The 17277-nt window shown below is 42.3% G+C and overlaps 1 protein-coding gene across 2 annotated transcripts; it reads left to right on the top strand.

The window, feature by feature from the left end:
- Window positions 1–372: 372 nt before the first annotated feature.
- nlrx1 (NLR family member X1) lies at window positions 373–16968 on the top strand. 2 transcript variants are annotated; one of them, XM_037775485.1, is made up of 12 exons: window positions 373–573; window positions 2338–2391; window positions 4937–5049; window positions 5367–5760; window positions 8670–8901; window positions 9613–10780; window positions 11528–11711; window positions 11946–12041; window positions 12735–12821; window positions 14026–14277; window positions 14631–14835; window positions 14941–16968. In XM_037775485.1, exons 2-12 carry the CDS (start codon window positions 2375–2377, stop codon window positions 15088–15090), a joined length of 2898 nt encoding a protein of 965 aa, XP_037631413.1. In that variant the 5' UTR covers window positions 373–573; window positions 2338–2374; the 3' UTR covers window positions 15091–16968. The 2 variants fall into 2 exon arrangements, with proteins under 2 accessions (XP_037631413.1, XP_037631414.1); XM_037775486.1 differs by lacking the exon at window positions 12735–12821.
- The last annotated feature ends 309 nt before the right edge of the window (window positions 16969–17277 follow it).

Raw genomic sequence — 17277 nt, 5'->3', positions numbered from 1 at the left:
CTCATAATATTATGACTTTATTCTTATAATATTACGAGTTTTTTTCTCTTAGACTTATGACTTTATTCTCATAATATCACGAATTTATTCATAAATTTATGACTTTATTCTTATAATATTATGAGTTTTTTCTGGTAAACTTCTGACTTTATTCTCATAATATTACGTCTTTTTTCTCGTATTATTATGACTTTATTCCCGAAATCTCAGATTATTTTTTTTTCCTCAATGTGGCCCTAATACTCGTATTCTTATTTTCATTTTCTTCAGTAGTTAAATCAGTGAGTAGTTCTGATCCTGATCTTCACTCCAGACCAGCTGATGGCGGTAATGAGTCATAAAGTTGTGACCAATAAATCTCCAAAGAAGAAGAAGAAGAGCAAGAAGAAAAAGAAGAAGAGGAGGAAGAGGAGGACATCTAACAGAAGTATTTCTTTGGTGTCACGCTGCAGTATTTATTTCGTCAACAGGGAGACATCAATATAAATTATGAAGAATGAGAATGACTGAGAGTAAATGAGGTAAAGACACATCGACCGATGGGAGAGGAGGACACAGGACCAGAAGACCTCTGTGAGTTATATAACTGTTTTATTTTCCATGACAGGACATTATGATTCAGTGTATATGAATAAAACTTGTAAACGTTAAAGTCAGCAGTGAGACATATTTTAGCTCCAGTCGCTCGTTTTTCGTGTTAGTGTGACTTTATCATAAACTATTATTAAGTTAGGAGTGCCAGTAGGTTGCTCCCTTTTTATGAGACATGTGTTTATACCAGCAACACAGCAGCACTGCAGAGAGAAGTCAGCTGTACAGATATGTCTGTCTGTCCAGAGTACAGCAGACTGGATCAGTACCTTTGACTGAAACTGAGGACCTTCTAACTACAATAATAAATACACTACCAATATTATTATGTATTATATCAGTATATAATTCTTTGTTTCCCAAATAATCTGCTCTGTCTTAAAAAGATGAGACGACCTAATAGTTTGAGGAAGTGGAGGATGAGTAGATTGTTGTCACATTGTTTTAAAGATCCCATATTATAAAAAAGTGAGATTTTCACGTTTTTTTATTATAAAGCAGGCTTAAGTCCTATATAAATACTGTGAAAGTATCGAAACACTCAATCCACAGAGAAATACACACAGTTCGTATTCAGAAACTCTGCATTTGAAACAAGCTGTCAGGATTTCTGTCCATTCGTGATGTCACGAATATACAATATTTAGACCCTTGACACAATTTTAAACGTAAATATTCCAAATGTGTCCCAGTTTATTCCTGGTTGCAGTGTATGTGAATGACATCAACTGACAGGAAGTACACATGGACCCAAGCTGTTGCCTAGCAACGCAATTCTGTTGCAATTCCGTCAATATGCGCTAAAACAGAGCGTTTCAGACAGAGGGTAAATACAGGCATATTCAGGCAGACAGTATGAGGAAAATAAAGTTTTTTTTAAACATTACAGCATGTAAACATGTTCTAGTAGAAACACAAAATACAAGTATGAACCTGAAAATGAGCATAATATGGGACCTTTAAGTCTCTTCAGAGCAGGGCCGTAGGAAGCTCTGGCAATGAGTGGTTGGGCCTAATGTACGGGGGTCTGGGGGATCCTCCTCTATGGCGTTTAATTTGTATTGAAACCTTCAGCACACAGAACAGTAATCGCGAAATGCATCCTCTTGAGGGAGCATTTCTGCTCCGCGTGCACAAATGCAGCAGCGCAACTGCTCAACTCGCTCGCTCGTCAAGTTGACTTTTGAGACTTTGGAGGCGGGGATGAAATAGACAGTGGCTGATGTGTCCGCTCTTTGATTGGTCACTTTCAACACCTACAGTCTCATGACGGCGAAGGCAGATCATGAATAATTCATGAACATGTGACACCGTTGTCCTTGTCCATATAGTTGTTATTTCTATTTCTGTGTAAGTACGTATAGAGAGCTGCATAACACCGGGCTCAAATTCCTTGTACGTATGTATGTACACATACACACAGGTGTCAAACTTTCTCTCCTTATTACTCAGCTGCCCGTACAACTCGGTTGTTGAATTGGTGCACAAGGACTTATATTCTGCGATTGGCAGTTAATATCTGTTAATATCTGTGCTTTTGAAATAATATACAGTAATTTCCTGGTGAGCATGTTTTATCACACTTGCAACATACAACATAAATCTGACGCCATTTCTCTTGAGTCCTTCTCTGAAAGGATACAATTTTGATAACACAAAGAATCATTAACGTATGTTTGTAATGTAAATATAAGGACTGAAATGTCTTTACGTTGTCTCACTTTGGATGCCATCTATTGTTCACAGAACGCTCCTGGGCATAAAGAGGCAGCAGAACAGAAGGATGAGCTCACTGCACAGGTTGGTGACAAACTGTTATCGATACTGAGCCTCAAATGTCAGTCATGTGTAAACTGTCTGATGGTTATTGATTTGGGATGCAGATGTTAAATAATTCTCTGCACATTTTTCATTACAGCTTGGTAATAACATGGTAATAGTGGGGTAATAATTTGATAAAGGACATAGTTTTTGGGGGTTTTATTTAATTTTTATTTTATGCCTTTATTGAAGGAGACAGAGATAGTACTGAAAGGGAGAGAGGGATGACATGCAGCAAAGGGCCACATGTCGGATTCGGACGCTGGGCCGCTGTGGTAAGGACCTTGGTACATGGGGCGCCTGCTCTACCAGGTTAGCTACAGTGGCGCCCCAAAGAGGACATAGTTAAGTAGTTTAGTATTTAGTAGTTGCCGACATCGCGCTGCAACAGGAAATAAACTGGGACACGTTTACGTTTACAACTGTGAGATGATCTGTCGGCTACTATGAGCGTAATACCTTCAAAATCACATGAAAAGTCTTAGACGTCAAAATTGATAATTATAACATAATAATGGTAAAACAAAATAATATAAAGATGATGAATATTATTGTGCTGAAATTCATTCTCTCATTTGTTACAAACATTGCCTTTTGTTTCTTAGTAGTAGTAGTTTCTTTTATATAACCATGAATCAACGAAATGTTTCTATTTAATTTCTCACTACTTTCAACAAACACATTCGATACTATTGGTGACGTTTTGAATAATTATTGTAAGTTTGATTGAAATGCTTCCCTTGGTGTTCTGAGGTGAATCCATTTCGATCCCTATGTACACTGTGTTGTGGAATTTCTGACACTCAGGTTAACTCAGTCAACAGGAAGGAAGAGGCCCCGGAGCTGTTGATGTCTTACACATTAAGTTTATTGAAGCTTGATCAAGGAGCAATTATCAGGTCTCCACATTTGGTGTGCTCTCTGCGTGAAGGCCTCACAACTCTGCCCTTCCTCCCTGGTGCTCAGTGTTTTATCCTTATCATGTTTTGACTTACGCGGTTCCTCTGGCATCTCTGACCCTGGTTGCCCCAGCAACTGGCTCTACAGCCCCTGCTACAGACACAGCTGTACAGATAAGGGTGGCGCCCCTAGGCAGGACTCCAACCCAATAATGTCAACACGAGGGACACTCTGAGAGAAACTCTGACCTCCCGACCAAGGAGAAAGGAATTGATAGAAAATTCCATCACACACTGGGTCATGATTTTTGCAGCTGTTTTGCAGGATTTTGAGGTCAGAATTTATGAATAGACTTCTTGGTTGTTGAGTGTTTTCATATATGTTGCTGGGCCTTCCTGGTTTTTGTCACAATATGATTAATGAAATGCTTCCAGAAACATTTCCAATAGTAGTTTCAGTAATTGTGTCCATGATGCACACTTAACATTGCATTATAGCGCCACGTGTCATTGTTTATGAGTGTAGTCGCAGGTGCAGCAGACCACACTGCTAACCAGTCACCCCTGATGTGGAGTGTGATGGAGTGTACTTATGAGGTGCCCTGTTTCTCACAGTGCATTTGAGTCTGATGACCTTGTTTTACATCCGTCTGTGACCACATGTATTTCTTTTTTCACCACCACTTTGGTATCTGTGCTGAGGTGAATGAACCCAACAGGTTTTCTGTGCAGCCTCTCTGCTGCATGTGTTTGGATGACTGTCAGACATCTCTTTCTGATGCTCCTGTTGTCCTGGAGTTGCTGTGACGAATTATTATGGCTGTGTCAGGGCTCTAGACTAACCTTTTATATCGGTTGCACTGGAACTTTTTCTTTTAGGTGCACACAAAATTCTTCACCGTGCCTTTTGGCACCGCAATATATTTTAAGCGTTTTGAGAGTTCCCATAGGCCTACACTAGCGATGTCACCATAACAGACATTTAGTAGTCGACACCAACACGATTCTTGATACCAATTCGATACGAAGGTAAAAAACAAAAGTCAAACAATAAATGTACCATGTACTTCAACATCCACTCCTTTATTACCGTTGTCATACTGGTTTTTGTTATGAAGCTAAACCGGTCATAATTCCCTCTCTATTATATATTGCTTTAGTTTTTACTGTCTCTCCTCCTGCGTAATAAGAGGAAGTAAAGAGCTACTCACATGAGCTTCACTTTATTTTCTCTGCTGCCTTCTGGGAAAGAGACATTCATCATATTGCTTCATATTCCTGCTTCATTCCTTAGATTGCCATACAAAGAAATCCTCTTTACTTATACTTGTCATGCCATTTGGAGTTTCTCAGAGCAGCATTGGACAAGTCTTAGTTGAGTTTCAAGATGTGATTGTGTGTGTTTGTATAAAATGTCAGTGCCTTGGGGGTATGTCAGTTTACCTGCTATAACCTGCCTAACAGCTGTTCTCTGCCAATAAACTACCATGCGAGGCTGATATATGATCAGTTTGAATAAAACCGGATTGTGAGGAGAGTGTGTAATTAACTGTGGGATTGAAGTGACCTTTCTAGCTTGTCTCTGCGGATTAGAACCAAACTGTATGATGTGTTGTGTTTTCCAGACAGCTGAGTCAGCTGCTCGGAGCATGGAGGTGGAAGAGGAGGGTGGAGGTTTCTCTGTATGCCGCCACTGGCTTTCACTGCAGGACTTTCTGCTCCACCACTTCAGAACCAGGTGCACTACTCAGTTTGAAGCTTTATTGCTATTATTTGACAACATACAGTGCGGCTTCCTTATATACAACTACAACAGTAAAATAAATGTTGATTTTAACTGTTTAGACTTCATTACACTCTTATCCACTGAGTCTTTCAGTCAAAGGTTGCAGGACGGTGGTAGACATGACCATAGTGTATATGTATGAAGTACTATTAGTTGTAGCAGTAGCAGTGGTAGAAACATTAGTTGTTCTTCCCTGATGATGTCATAGCGATTCCAGAAAGGGAAGGCACATATACTCAGTGTAACTACGCACCTTTTCTCTCTTACAGTGGACCCAATAGAGATCCACAAGAGGAAGCTCTTCCTGTGGTTCAGCCACCTTCCTCAGGAGGAGAAACAGTTCGGTGGTTACTTCAGCCCTGAGACCATGCATGTGGATCCACTGATCCTGGAAAGAAAAGCTGAGGAGAGGGCAGGACTGCTCAGCTCCCCCCTCCAAACCCAGACCCCCCCCATCCCCTCTGTGATTGTGGAGCAGCTGTTTGAGCCCACCGATGCCTGGAACGAGGGCCGGGGGCTCAATGTGCTGCTGTACGGGGCCGTGGGAACAGGGAAAAGTACAGTGGTCCGAAAGCTGGTGCTGGATTGGTGCGCTGGGACCACCCTGACCAACTTCAAACTGCTGGTTCCTTTCTCTTGTGAGGACCTTGGCCAACTGTCAAAGTACGATAACCTTCCTTTACTCAGTAGCATTTTTAACGGTTCTCTCATGTCATATATATTCAATTCAATATTTGTATTGCCATGTCAACCCACAGTTGATTGGAATTTGTTTCGGTGCAGTGCTCATTAAAAACAGACAAAAGCACACACATATAAAAAAAAAAACCATAGTGTACATAGGAGACAACCACATACATTTATACAATCATTCAAACCAATAAAATCCTAAAATGCTAAAATACTGTGAAGAGCCTTGTGCTATTGCATCTTCCCCTAAAGTGTCTAGTGCAAAGCATTCCTAAAGTGCTTGTTGGCTGGAGCTCAACTTCCTCCTGCAAAGTGCCTATGCATTAGAGTTTAGGTGCCCAATAGCATCAGGGTTCATGCTGTTCCTGAGGCGGGATGTCCTACACTTCAGACTCTGAAATCTCCTTCCAGAAGGAAGGAGTTGGAAGAGAGAACTTGCAGGGTGGGAGGGGTCGGCAATCACCTTCTGCGCCCTGTGGCTGATCCGTGTGGCATAGATGGAGGCCACAGATGGGATGTCACATCCTATGATTTTAGAGTCAGGACGCACCACTCTCTCTAACTGTCTCCTCTCCAAGGCGGTTGTGCTGCCGTACCAGACTGTGACAGAGAAGACCAGGACACTCTCCACTGTGGCTCTATAAAATTGGAGCATTGCCTCTCTAGCCACACCAAACGTTTTAAGCTGGTGCAGGAAGTGAAGCCTCTGGTGGGCCTTGCTGATAATAAGGCTAGTGTTGTCCTCCCACTTCAGAGTGTGGCATATGGTGGTGTCAAGGAATCTAAAATTAGCCACTCTCTCCACTACCTGGTCGTTAATGACCAGCGGAGGTTGGACCACCTCACCCCTCCTGAAATCAATGATGATTTCCTTTGTCTTATCAATGTTTAAAACCAGGTCATTCTCCCTACACCATACCACAAAGGCCTCAACTTCAGCTCTGTGGTCTGATTCGTCACTGTTCCTAATCAATCCTACTACTGTTGTGTCATCAGCATATTTAAAAAAACAATGGTCAAATTCAGAGTTGGACACACAGTCGTTGGTATAGAGGGTATAGAGGGAATAGAGCAGGTGAGAGAAGACGCACCCCTGGGGGGCCCCGGTGTTGAGAGTGATAGACTTGGAGACCAGGTTACCAATTTTAACCACCTGCTTTCTATCTGACAAAAGTCCAGGATCCAGTGGCAGAGGAACTGAGCAAGATATATCTGATATCTTGAATGTGGAATCATGTTATATTAGTCATTTCCCCAGCATCAGAGCCGATCAACACATTCTAAGCATACAGCAAACTACTGTTATTGTTGCTATGGCAGTATACAATATATTTGGAAAAAAATGTTTATGCACATATTTCCTGTTGTTTTATTATTTAAAAGTGTTTTCACCTCCTTTCACCACAGACAAACTGGGAATTACATTACATTTAAAATAATTTACATCTTTGACATAACCTTTTACATTTAAACCCACGTGAAGAAAGAGTTTGAAGATATCCAGCGTAGAGTCCAACGCTGTTGGACCAGTACTGTGCAGAAGACACATGGACCGCGGGCTGCGCGGCTCGGCTGCGCCGCTCGGCTCATCTACAGATTTGACATGTGTCTATTTTTTCCGCGTGATGCGTGCGGCTCTCAGCAAAAATAGACAGTGAAAATGATCTGTTGAGGGCTGCAGTAGCAGCCTTGCAGCAGCAACGCTGTCTGTGTGGACACACGTATGAGCGGCTGCAGCCGCACTGCTCACCCGGTCTGTTGGGTGGCTCTAACCTGTTAACATGGCTGCTGAAATGAAAAGTAACCGGTGACGCCCAGCCCTACAAGCCGCTGGGGTTGGGCTGGTTGATATTAAGCCAGAACACCGGACCTGACGGTGTACCGAATTTTACCACTAGGTGTCGCACTTGAGTCAGCAGCCGCTCCACCAAAACTTGGAGGAACGGTCACTAAAATGAAAATTAGGGGCTGCACGATACTGACTTTTTGCCGATATTCGATATGCCGATATTTTCCAACTCATTTGGCCGATGCTGATATACACACGTTTTTTTTTCCACCCAATTGCAGAGAACCTCAAGTCTAACTTTCTAGTAAACAAACACAACATGCTCCTCTTCCCCCTTCCCACCTCTACTGAAATGTGATCTTCTTCATGTTGTCGGTGTCAGTCGAAGACACCGGCCTCGGCTCAGCAGATTCGCACGACCTGTCAGACACTAGTTGCTCCGTCAGTCCGTTTATAAACGAACATAATATTATGTTAATCACGTTGTCATATTGCTTATTACTAATGCAACATGCTGGATTTAGCGCTGTGAGGCCATCGGCACCTGTTGCTGATGTCGGCTTCTTTTTTAATTTGCCAGAACGTGTCATGATGAAAAATGCCGGATCAACCGGTTGGCATAAAATCAAAGCGGTGTAAGCTGGTGGCCAATTGATCGAAGCATCCATAGAAAAAACAGATACCGCCCGCCCAGCCCTATTGTACTGGTGCTTGATGCGTAACACTCAGTACATGAATTTGATTGAGTGTACAACTTAAATTCAATGAATTGAATATAGGTATGGTCAGTGGTCAAGGTCAAGGACCCCTAAACTGACACAAATTAAGCCTCGGACCCCCATTTGATAATATTTTGTCCTTCTGATTTTTGATTTTTGATGTTTTATAATAGAAAGTGTATGAAACCCATGACCAAAATAGTCATACGTTATGTCATTGTGTTACTTATGGATAAATTATTCCCCTTTTTGCGGGGGACCTCCTGAAGGACAGACCCCACTCTGAAAACCACTGAGTTATACAACATCAGCTGCATCACACTGCTGTTAGTACAGTATGTTAGTAATACAGTGATAAATTCCCTGCCTCATAGGGCGGCTTCCTTGAGGGCCCTGGTGAGCAGGAAGTACCTCCACCTGAGGAACCACCCCCTGCTGAGTGGGGAGGCAAACCAGGCCAAGGATGTGCTCTTCCTCTTCAATGGGATGGAGAAGATGAATCTAGACTTCCGAATGGGAGCCACGGAGCTGTGCAGTGATCCTAATGAGTCGCTGCCTCCAGGTGTAGTGGTGGTCAACCTGCTGAGGAAATACCTCCTGCCTGAGGTAAGGCACAGGCCACCATCACTGCCACGTTATTTCTGATTCTCTGAAATCTGCCTTAGACCGTCATCCATCTATTTGCCATGTTGAAATGCCGCCATGATAATGGTTGGTAATGTGGAGCATTACTTAAAGGGCAGAAGGACAATTCAACTTCATTCTCGATGCCATGCCACACAGTTACTGTTAACTTGGTAATCTGAAGAAACAAAAATAATTTAGTTTGGTACCAAATACAAGTACAGAGGATCAGTACACAGCCTTCCTATCCTCCCCTTTACTTTTAGGCTTTTAATGTGAAACATCTGCAGGAAGTGCTGAGTTTCTCTGACAATATTTTAACAAAGTAAAACATTTGTGAATGAAAGCAGAATTTTGTTAAAAAGAGAAAATATAATCTCATCAGAGTGGTTAGTATGACATGACTCTGTGGTTATACTGATGGAATTAGAGCTTTGAACAATGTACCACGTGAGCCATTACAGTCCAGGTCATTTCCCCCATTTTTCATTAGGGACTGGGCTCTGTTCTTCAGAGGCATGCTGTGTTCCTGCCCAAGCAAAATCAATGAAAGTAACTGAGGCGTAACAAGCCTAGGAGTTTGCAAAAGTATCCTTAGTAATCAAAAACATCTTTTTTTTTTTTCCTTGTTTAGTTCTAAAGTGTGTTAATTTATTTCTAAGTTATGGAAGTTGGCTGCTGTATGTTTCCAAGGCCAGCATCTTGGTTACCACCAGACTGTCTGCCCTGGATCGTATTCCTCAGAAGTATGTGAGTCGCTATGCACAGATTTGTGGCTTCAATGACCCGGACCGCCAGCGGGCCTACTTCACCAGCCGCCTACTGCAGCAGAGCGAGGAGACTACACGTAACCAAGGGGCCCATGCACTTATAGAGCTGCTTTACCTCAACCTACAGAGAGAAAGCCAGCTGGCTACAGCCTGCTTCCTCCCCTCTTACTGCTGGCTCACATGTGCTACCCTACACTTCCTCCATTTCACCGACGCCAAGGCACCCATCCGCACGCTGACTGGCATATACACCAGTTTCCTCAGGCTCAACTTTGGAGGTGAGGTGCTGGGCTCAGGGACCGGGACAAATGTGCCCATTCAGGAGCACCACATTTCTCTGATGTTGTATGTAGTCCGTACAGTTGGGAAACTTGCGTTTGACGGTGTGACATACAAACGCACGTCATTCTCAGAAAAGGAACTGGAGCAGTGGATCGGAGGGAAGACCAAGACGGATGAGGAGCTACGTCAGCTGGCCATGTTCAGGACTGACGTACTAGACTTCTTCTTGGCTCCCTGTGTAGAAAGAGGCAAGCATTTTCCAAAGGACCCCAGTGAGCAAGATGAGAAACGCTATGTATTTGCTGTCCCAGCCATGCAGGAGTACCTGGCGGCTCTCTACGTGGTTCTAGGAGAGAACAAATCGGCTCTGGAGAAGGTGACCAAGCAGGTGTCTGTGGCCATTGGTCAGACAAGTGAGGATGTCAGTGCCATCGTCAACATCCTTTCTAAGTTCATCCCCCTCCGAATATTTGCTGTATTCAACCTCCTTAAGTTATTTCCAAAGCTCTATGACAGAATCATCAGTCACAGCAAAGGCAGCATTGCCAAAACCATGGCAGCTGAGATGTTCCGCACCGAGGATAGCTACAACGAAGATGTCCTGGATCAGGTGGAGCAAAGCCTCCTGGGAGTCCACGGCCCGCAGCCACAGCAGTCCATTGAGGGACAGCCTTTTGAGCTCTACCCCATCTTCATGGGCGGATTGTTGCATTACGGTAACCGTGTCCTTCTCCAGCAACTTGGATGCACTATTCAGAGCACCACTGTGGCCCAGATCACACATGTCCTTCGGAAGTACCTTGTCAGAGGTAACGTGTATGTTCCTTTTTCAGTCTTGTTTATACAGCATGCTTTGTTCTCATGCTTCAAGAAGCTGAACCTACCTTGGTTTCAAATATTACAAATCTACTGACTTTAAGTTGATATTAATGATTGTATTGTTAAGTGCTGTGAAGTCTGTTAACTTAAAAGAAACTTACAAGAAAGTCCTCATTTGCTCGTAACTGGGCTACTAGTGTGAGTTGAGACAAATGAGAAAGTTTGTGACCCGGCAGCCATGTTGAGATCTGCTGAGGAAATACCAAGCACCGCCCACCAGCCGGAGCACAGCCAATAGGAACGCTCTCTCTCTGAAATGACCTGTGATTGGTCAAAGTCTCCCATTCTGCCTACTGAAGCTTTAAGTTGCACAAATAAACACTTTCAACTAAAAAGTTTTGAGTATTTCTCAATTCTCAGATGTTGTGTGACTTCAGTGCTCGTGAGGCAGAAAGCCGTGGGAGTAAATAAGCGTAGTTAAAAATGTATTTTTGGAAGTTGTGAATCGATTCAGAATCTTAGAAGATAAGAATTACATTAATAAATTTCCCCACCCCTAGAGGAAATATGCCCCAAGATTGTATACCAGGATTAATGGCATTGTGTATTGAGCCCTGCCTGAGCCAAGAGTGGAGGACTTTGGTGCTTTTTTGTCTGTCAAGTACACTTATTTTTCTTTTGCTTTAGACAGAAAGCTGAATGGATAATGAGATATTTTTTATCTTATTTAATGCTAGAGCTCAGCAAGCCGCAGCCACCAGAGGAGGTGATGGATCTACTGGTCCTTCTGTATGAGTTTCAGAACCCCAGACTGACTGCCGAGGTTCTGGCCTCAATCAGAACCATCCGCCTCACCAACATTCGTATGACGTCACTCAAATGCTTCGTACTGAGTTCTGTGCTGTCATGCACCCCTGCAAGGTAAAGTATGGATTGTGGTCTTACTGGTACCTGTTCAGTATGTAGCGGTTAGTATTATACTATATACAGTGTTTTCTGTTTTCTTTTTGCGGCTCTGTGTGATATTTTATTTCTAAATGACCTTTTATTTACAAAGTGGATCCAAAGAATCTCCTTCTGAACTGGAGTTGCAGCTTCAACTGTTATTGTAATTATAATCTTGGTCATATTTACTGTTATGATGTCTTCCTGTAGTTATCAGCTTGAACAGCTGGACCTGTCCTCCTGTCTCCTGACTCATGACATGCTTCAGATTCTGGGACCTGCCTTCAGACACACACGTAACCTCAAGTGAGACAAAATCAATAACATTGTTTTTTTGTTTTGTTTTTGTTCTTTGTGGTTTGCAGTGAATATACACACGTGTATGTATGTATATATATATATACATATATATATGTATATATATATATACAGTATATATGTATGTATATGTATATGTTGATTTACCGAGTTGATAACCACCATCATTACACGGCTGTGTTGAATACGCGATTCTGATTGGTCAATCACAGCGGTCTGTAATTTCTGTATAACAGACTGCTGCTATGTATAACAGACCGTTGCTATGTATAACAGACCGTTGCTATGGGCGCAGCTCTGATGTTGGACTCTGGAGGACCGTTTTTGTGTCAAAATATTGATTTCTTCAGTAAGTAGCCGTGTAATAAGCAGGATAATGTACAGCTAGCGGGTCATTGTTGTGAAAGAATCAGCATCGCAGCATCGCAGCTTCGCAGCTTCGCAGCATCGCCCTGTCTGGGATTCTTTCACAACCGACCGAAAACTTGCATCGGAATGATTTCAATCAGAATGAAATAAAGTGTGCATGTAAATGTAGCTTGTATTAAACATAATCCTCATTACTGATGTTTTTTTTTAAATGCAATTTAATTGACTTCAGATGACTCCCATGCTCGTCTAGCATGTGTATGCTTTGTGTGTGTTGTGATTGTTGTGTCTGCCTGTCTCTGTTGTCCTCAGTCTGCAGTTTAACAGCCTGGGTCCTGAGTCCTGCATCCTCCTGAGAGATCTGCTGCTCGACCCCAAGAGCTCTATTAGATCTCTACAGTAAGACGACGCTTTTATTCATGTCTTCATGTTTTTTTAGCCTGAGTGTCCAAAGGAATCCTCGCTTTACGGTGCTGCTGTCTTTTAATTTGGAATATGCAAATTTCAATTAATTATACACAGTATATTCCCAGAGATTGACAGATAGAAAAGACAGGCACTTTGGATATTTCACCTGGAGCCTGTACAGCAGATTAACGGCCTGATTAAATCACACAGTGGCCTCAGGTCAATTTCATTCCATCAGCGGGGCGTTTTCATGTATACAGTGACATTATTAAAACAAATGCATATGTAACAGACAGCTGTGTCTGAAACAACCTGCTTCAGCCTCCAGACTGTGGTTGAGAGGCTAAGAGGAGAATCCTCCCCAGCTCCTGACTTCATGAACCCGGGGGTTAACCCGTCTCTATTCTCAGCAGCTGGTAAACTATATTCAGCACACCTACCTGTCCTGAGCTGCAGACACACACACACATACTGGACATGCCCAAATAGTCTGTGATCTCAGTGCTTCTTGCTATTTCTGAAAAACAATTCTCAACTGTTATGATCCAACTGTTTTCACAGGCTGAATGGTTCTAACCACGACAAATACACTGAATTTTATGAGCAAAATCAGCTAACTGCCCCTTTTAACCAGTGAACCAGCAGAAGGCTTTTATTTTGAGGTAGCTGTATAAATGCAGTGTTTGTCAGAAGATTAGTAAAACTTTGTTCAAGGTTCATTTATTGTCATTCTACAATGCAGGATTGCACAATGAAATAAATGCAAGTTGTCACTTTATGCTGCACAAGACAAACAAAACAAAAGAAAGAAACAATAAATGTTCAATATTCATTACTGTAGATCAGGTTTAAACATTGCAATTCCAAAACTTGTTGTCCGTATAGGTTCACTTTACTTCCAGGCAACAGACTTGTCATCAATGTAAACTTTTACCACGTCATTGCTGTACCAGCACAACTTAAATGTGTCATGGTGGCTCTTGGCTCAGCTCTCTGTGAGTACCCTCCACTATGTAGAAAACACATGACGTCTATCCATAATACAGAGTCCATACCTTTTTCTGACCATTTGCTAGATGTCAAACACAGTCTTTCTTTATGCCATCAGGCCTCTTGCAGGTGTCGGTATTTGCATGTACAGTGTGTTCTGAGTTAGAAGACCAGCAGTGTCTCATTATTTCCATGTGTTCTTCAGACTGTGTGACAACCCTCTGCTGGAGTCTGGAGCCTGCACCCTGCTGGAGGTTTTGCCAGAGAACCAGTCCCTAACACACCTGTCCCTGATGCACACTGGGCTGGGGGACCAGGGGGCTTTGGATCTGGCCGAGAGGCTCCAGCAGCACACGGGGCTCCAGGAGCTCAACGTGGCCTACAACAACATCGGAGACAACGCTGCTCTGACTTTAGTGGACGCCTGCAGGGAACACCCCAGCATTCACACTGTGCAGTAAGCAGCTCTTCTCTACATCCACAAACATGAATTGTACTCTGACAGCTTCATTCAGACATTAAATCACTTCAATGCTCACGTGATAGTTGGGAGCTGGTGTGTGAGAGGGGAGGCTTAAAAAGAAGGAAAATAAAATTCACAAAACAGTGAAAGAAAAAGAAAGAAAAGTTTCAGTGCAGTTACAATAGAGAGATAAAAAGTCCCAAGTTTAGTAAAAGCAGTTGCAGACAAAACCATTTTTAGCCTGGATTTAAAAGAGGCTGACATTGTGCTTTAATGTCCAGTATGCTAGCTGTTACACATGTAATCCATGAAGAATGTCTCACATTATGTGTTGTGTCTTTGTATAGCTTGTATCTGAACCCTCTGAGTGATGTGGGGAAGCAGTCCCTGTATGTCCGAGGTGTTCCCAAGAGCCACAGTGGCCGGCGAGTCAAGGTCCTGGCTTCAGTCACTGAGGGCTCAGACATCTCCGAGAACTGGCACCCCATCCTCAGTGTGATACGAGAGAACGCCTCATCCTGGGACCGTGAACGTGTCCAGCAGCAGCTTAAGGTACACACAACTGTGCAGTGCAAATTAGGGAAAAACTAAGTTCCATAAGCATAAATGAGGTCCATTGTTAGGCGTGTGTCAGTCACCCAGTCTCCCTCTGTGCAGGTTTTCCTCAGGGATCTGGAGTGGGGGCGTCAGCAGCAGCCGAGCCTCTGGAAGAGGCTGCACTTCCGTAGGGTGGAGAAGGACGTCCGGCAGACTCTGCGGATGCTGGAGAAGGACGCCCCGCCTCCATCCACAAGAAAAAGTAAATAAACAGTAAACACCAAGAGGCATGTCAGGTTTGAATCAGAGTGTGTCCACACCACAGTTATTATCCTAAACTAATACTAAAACCAAAATAAGCGGTGAAAACTGAAATTAAATAAAAAATGATATCCTTTTATTGTAAGAAAAACTAAACTGAAACAATATTGCCTGGTTTAAAAACTGAGTAAAAATAAGGCAAAAGTGAGCATGGCTCACGTACCCCCGCTCACTGCTTGACCTCTACTAAAGTAGGGCCAACGGTTTTGCCATTTTGGAAACATTTCAAAAATGTTGGGCAGCCTGGACTTCTAATGTTACGCTGTCACTTCACGTTGTCACTTTGTTGCGTTACGCTGTTGCCTTATTTTGGCTTTTAATTCATATCAGATGTCTATTCTCAGAACAAAATGATGTAATACATATTCTGTGCTGTATATGAAAAGATCAGTGCTGTAATGTTGATGATAGAGTGTAATTTAAACGCTGTTGCGTTAGGCTGTTGCGTTACATTACGTTGTTACATTACGTTACCTTGTGTGTTAAGTGTGATAGGAGGCTGATATGAAACATATTTTTGGTTCAGGCAAGTCGACATTCAACGTATCCCATGGTTTGCAGAAACGTACAATGCCGACATGTTTTCTAGTCACTGGGTTGTGTTTAGTTCATGCTTGTGAAGTTTGATCAACCTCAGTAACCCACTGGAGCAAGAGATGGAGACAGTATTAGGTTAGGGTGAGATGTGTGGTACACAGTATACACATTTTAAGATATATGGGGATATAGAGGAGCTGACTTAGTTCAGTTGGTAAACCGCCTCTCTAAAGCAGGTTAACATTGTAAATGTTGTTAGCTGAGGTTAGACCTTCAGTTGGATTTATGGTTTGTCATTATGTTGTAATGGGATGCACAGATCTGATCCACCGATACTGATTTTATTAAGATTTTATTAATTACTTTTTCCATGTCACTGTAAAACTCTCCTTTACTATCAGCTACAGTCATTCAGTCACAGCAGGCCGCCCACAGTGCATAACAAGAGCTTATTAATCACTATATACCCGCCGTCATTTTGTCACTGTAATTTATCATTTTATCTGAAATGGTATCGGGAGAGAAAAGTCCAACTGGTGCTACCCTAACGACTTCCAGACTTTTGGCTGTCATTTTATTTGGATCAGCCACATCTATGCAAAGCCATATTAATAACTTTTGAAATGTACTTTTTAAACCACCGAAGTGTACATGATTGTTTTTCCTTCCTAATCTATTTCAGCAGATCAAATATTGTTAGTGTACTGTATTAACATTCAAGTGTAATCTGTCTTTGTTGTTCTTATCTGGTGCCAACAGATTGTGTCATCAGATTTTTTCAGCTGCCTTATTTCAACGCCAACAGTGCTGCTGTAGTTTGTTTCATCCCGTTAATGCGTGTTGGATGTAATAATGAGTGTTCAACATCTGTACTTTTTTTTTTGGGACCAACTCAATTGTGTCCGTTACACCGAAAAATTAGCATTTTTAGAATATTTTATAATCAAAGTTCTTGCACACCTGCTTTTGTTTCGGTAAGATTTGAGAACTTTGGTTAACAGACAAAATGGTTCTGTAGAAAAACATGATCAAATTGAGGTATCCAGTATCAAAACTACTCAGATGATACACATCCTAGTTGTTTTTGTTAAAAGTAAATACAGTGTGTCTACATTGTTTTGATTTTCAATGTGCAATGTTGCCTTATTTAGGCTTTTATTTCATATCAGATGTCTATTCTCAGAACAAAATGATGTAATACATATTCTGTGCTGTATATGAAAAGATCAGTGCTGTAATGTTGATGATAGAGTGTAATTTAAACCTGTTACATTAAATGTTATGCTGCAATCAGTGTTCTCATAGTTATTGTTAAAACAGACACAGATCAGCCGTAACATTAAGACCACTAACAGGTGAAGTGAATAACATTGATTATTTCGCTACAATGGCACCTGGCAGTGGGTGGGATATATTAGACAGCAAGGGAACATTTTGAACTTTGAACTTTGTGTTGGAAGCAGAAGAAATGTGCAAGCATAAGGAGGATGTGAGCGACTTAGACAAGGGCCAAATAGTGCTGGCTAGACGACTGGGTCAGAGCATCTCCAAAACTGTAGCTCTTGTGGGATGTTCCCGGTCTGCAGTGGTCAGGACCTA

Source organism: Sebastes umbrosus, chromosome 7 (assembly GCF_015220745.1).
Source record: "Sebastes umbrosus isolate fSebUmb1 chromosome 7, fSebUmb1.pri, whole genome shotgun sequence".
NCBI lineage: Eukaryota > Metazoa > Chordata > Actinopteri > Perciformes > Sebastidae > Sebastes > Sebastes umbrosus.
This window is presented reverse-complemented; position numbering and strand designations above follow the sequence as displayed.

What these genes read in the sequence shown, in the direction of transcription:
- nlrx1 (XM_037775485.1), top strand. An exon ending in CTCCACCACTTCAGAACCAG is followed by an intron (nt 5,050 to 5,366) that starts GTGCACTACTCA and finishes TCTCTCTTACAG; the next exon opens with TGGACCCAATAGAGATCCAC. An exon ending in TCGGAAGTACCTTGTCAGAG is followed by an intron (nt 10,781 to 11,527) that starts GTAACGTGTATG and finishes ATTTAATGCTAG; the next exon opens with AGCTCAGCAAGCCGCAGCCA.